Below are 2,953 nucleotides of genomic sequence, written 5' to 3'. Positions count from 1 at the left end.
AATCCTCATACCAACCCGATGAGATAACCATTATCATCATCGTCATCTCCATTTTCCAGATGGGAAAACTGAGGCACACAGTCTAACTAGCACTATTGGCAGAACCAGGATGTGAACTTAAGCAGCCTGGCTCCACAGCCCACACCCCCAGACTGCTTCTTAAGATATTATACCACATATACCCTGTGGTTCAAATCTGGCTCTGCTGCTTTCTAGTTGTGTGGTGTGGGACAAGTGGCTCAACCTCTCAGTTTTGTCCAGCAGGACAAAAGGGTGGGACTGTCCACAGGTAACAGCCCAGTGCGTTAGCCGCCGGGTCTGCAAGTGTCCAGCAGTGGGCACTGCATCAGCATCAGTGCTTCAGTCATTTCTGTTTTTTGAACCAGAGAAGTTTCCAGATGTGGGTAGAGCCTTCCTCGCCCCGCCCCCGCCCCCGCCCCGGTATGCAGGGGGAGGAGCTGCCACTACCAGTCATTGCCGTTAATAGAGAACTGAAGCACCGCCTGCTAAAAATATCCGGCTGAAGCCCTTTAAAAGCCCAGCTGGCGCCAGCGCCGAACATTCTTGGATCCTCAGCCAGAAGTGCAGAACCGAGTCAGCATGGCCGAGCGCCGCGTTCCCTTCTCGCTCCTGCGGAGCTCTAGCTGGGACCCTTTCCGCGACTGGTACCCGATCCACAGCCGCCTCTTCGACCAGGCCTTCGGAATGCCGCGGCTGCCGGAAGAATGGTCGCAGTTGTTCAGCCACAGCGGCTGGCCGGGCTACGTGCGCCCGCTGACCGCCGCCGGCGAGGGATCCCGGGCAGTGGCTGCGCCCGTCTACAGCCACGCGCTCAACAGGCAACTCAGCAGCGGGATCTCGGAGATCCAGCACACCGCCGACCGCTGGCGCGTGTCCCTGGACGTCAACCACTTCGCCCCCGAGGAGCTGACGGTCAAGACCAAGGATGGTGTGGTGGAGATCACCGGTAAGCCCCCCACCCCCACCCTGCGGGGATGAAGCTGACTGGGTGGGAAGCCTGGCCCTGCCCCGGGTCTGTGCCCCTTTCTCCAGAATAGAGGGTGCGGGTAGCTCCTAAGGGGCCTTTTGACCTTAAAAATCGCTCGATTAGGGGAAGAATCGCCCTTCAGGGGAGATCGCCTCCCTAGCCACCAGCCCGCCCCAATAATCAGGTTCCCCAGAGCTGTTCCTGCCTCATCCCGGTCCGTGGAGGGGGTGTGTACGCCAGGCAACCAAACTTTCCAGAAACTTATGAGGGCCTGGGACAGTCTTGGGCCCCCAAATCCCTCCACCAGTTCTGGGTCCGCCATGAGTCCAGGCCACCAGGTGGGGCGTGTTTGTGTGTAGGCTGGCCTGAGAGGCGGCCCTTCGCTCACGCTCTGACGACCTTCCTTTTTCCAGGCAAGCACGAAGAGAGACAGGATGAGCACGGCTACATTTCCCGGTGCTTCACTCGAAAATACACGTGAGTCCTGGGCCAGATAGTGGGGGAACCAGAGGAGGGTGCAGTGACTTAACTGTGTGTGACTTTTGTCCTCTCTCCCTCTGCATTTCCAGGCTTCCTCCTGGTGTGGACCCCACCCTGGTGTCCTCCTCCCTGTCCCCTGAAGGCACGCTCACTGTGGAGGCCCCCATGCCCAAGCCAGCCAGCCAATCAGCAGAGATCACCATCCCTGTCACCTTCGAGGCCCGCGCCCAGCTTGGGGGCCCGGAAGCTGGGAAGTCTGAGCAGCCTGGAGCCAAGTGAAGGCCTTAGACCTGCAGTCACTGGCCGTCCCTCCCTGTCAGCCTGTATACTCTTTTGATATATGTTCCTGCTTTTCTCAAATAAAGTTCAAAGCAACTGCCTACTACTGTCTCAGACTCTGGTGTTTGTGGAGGCCTGGGACTGGTGCCATTTGCTGGCTCACAGGTTCCTTGCACTTGCTGAGGGCCTGCTGTGTGCCAAGCCCCCTGCTGGGCCCTGTGGGTGCAGTGGTATCCATTGCAGGGCTCAGCCTTGCTCTCCAGCCCAGTGTCCGTTAAGAGAGAAGTAATGATTATAGCCAGCTATTAAAACCCCAGGCTTGGGCAATCAGGGACATCTAGGCTGGGGTCAGGTGGAAGGGGACAGCAGGGCTCGGGAGAGAGAAACTTCTGGGAGCTATTACTGACTTCATCATAACTTTGTCATCCTCCTAGAGAGGGACAGGACCATGTCTGGGAGGTGCAGTGACTTTCTGAGGGGAGGTGGGTCTGGTCGGAGGACCCATTCTCCCTCCCCCAATGCTTGCACATGCAGGGTGGGCCCTGGGCATTCAGGCCTGAGGGTGGCCACCGGAGAGTGGGGCTAGGTTTTTGAGGAAGAGAGGCAAAGACCCAGACAGGGAGGGTAGTCGGTGCTCTGGGAGGTCCTGCCTTGCTGGGGCCGGGCAGGAACAGTCACACCTACCTTGGCCCTCCCCTTGGGCCACCCTTGTCCAACCTGCCTGCCTCTTACCTGGCCCCAGGAGGGTTCCCAGGGACCTGGGGGAGGGAGAGAGCAGATGAGGGCTTTGGAGCCTAGTCTCAAGTGCTCCAGAGTTTGAGAGACCACACACTATCTCCACAGACAAGGTGCTGGAGCCTGAGGCTGTGGCAGGACACTCCTGTGTTCTTTTCTAAGCCCATGGCCCTACTTTCCCAGGGAGCACCGCCCCTGATGCTGCCCGGCTCCCTCATTTCCCCTCTCTGGTACAGGCTCCCTGTTGGGATTCCACCACATGGGGCAGGAATAAAGCCAAAGCAGGTCCCAGCCCTCAGAGGCTTTACCAGACCTGGAGGGAAGCCAACTGGGAAATAAGCACATGGACCCAGGAACGCTGTGCCGGCCTGGCTGGCAGCACAGGTTGGGGCTGAACCCACCCTTCCACCTTTCATTTCCTAAGCTCCAGTCTCCTAAATCTGCCGTCCCCCTTCCAGACACACACATCCC

General features: G+C 58.7%; 1 protein-coding gene across 1 annotated transcript; it reads left to right on the top strand.

Annotated features, from left to right (window-relative positions):
- The first annotated feature begins 484 nt into the window (after nucleotides 1-484).
- HSPB1 (heat shock protein family B (small) member 1) lies at nucleotides 485-1,850 on the top strand. Its single transcript, XM_028514875.2, has 3 exons — nucleotides 485-967; nucleotides 1,402-1,465; nucleotides 1,558-1,850. The coding sequence occupies exons 1-3, from the start codon at nucleotides 601-603 to the stop codon at nucleotides 1,745-1,747; spliced, it is 621 nt and encodes a 206-aa protein (XP_028370676.1). The 5' UTR covers nucleotides 485-600; the 3' UTR covers nucleotides 1,748-1,850.
- The last annotated feature ends 1,103 nt before the right edge of the window (nucleotides 1,851-2,953 follow it).

This window comes from Phyllostomus discolor, chromosome 3 (assembly GCF_004126475.2).
Source record: "Phyllostomus discolor isolate MPI-MPIP mPhyDis1 chromosome 3, mPhyDis1.pri.v3, whole genome shotgun sequence".
Classification (NCBI taxonomy): domain Eukaryota; kingdom Metazoa; phylum Chordata; class Mammalia; order Chiroptera; family Phyllostomidae; genus Phyllostomus; species Phyllostomus discolor.
The sequence above is the reverse complement of the archived record's forward strand: the minus strand, read 5'-3'. Positions and strand labels throughout refer to the sequence as shown.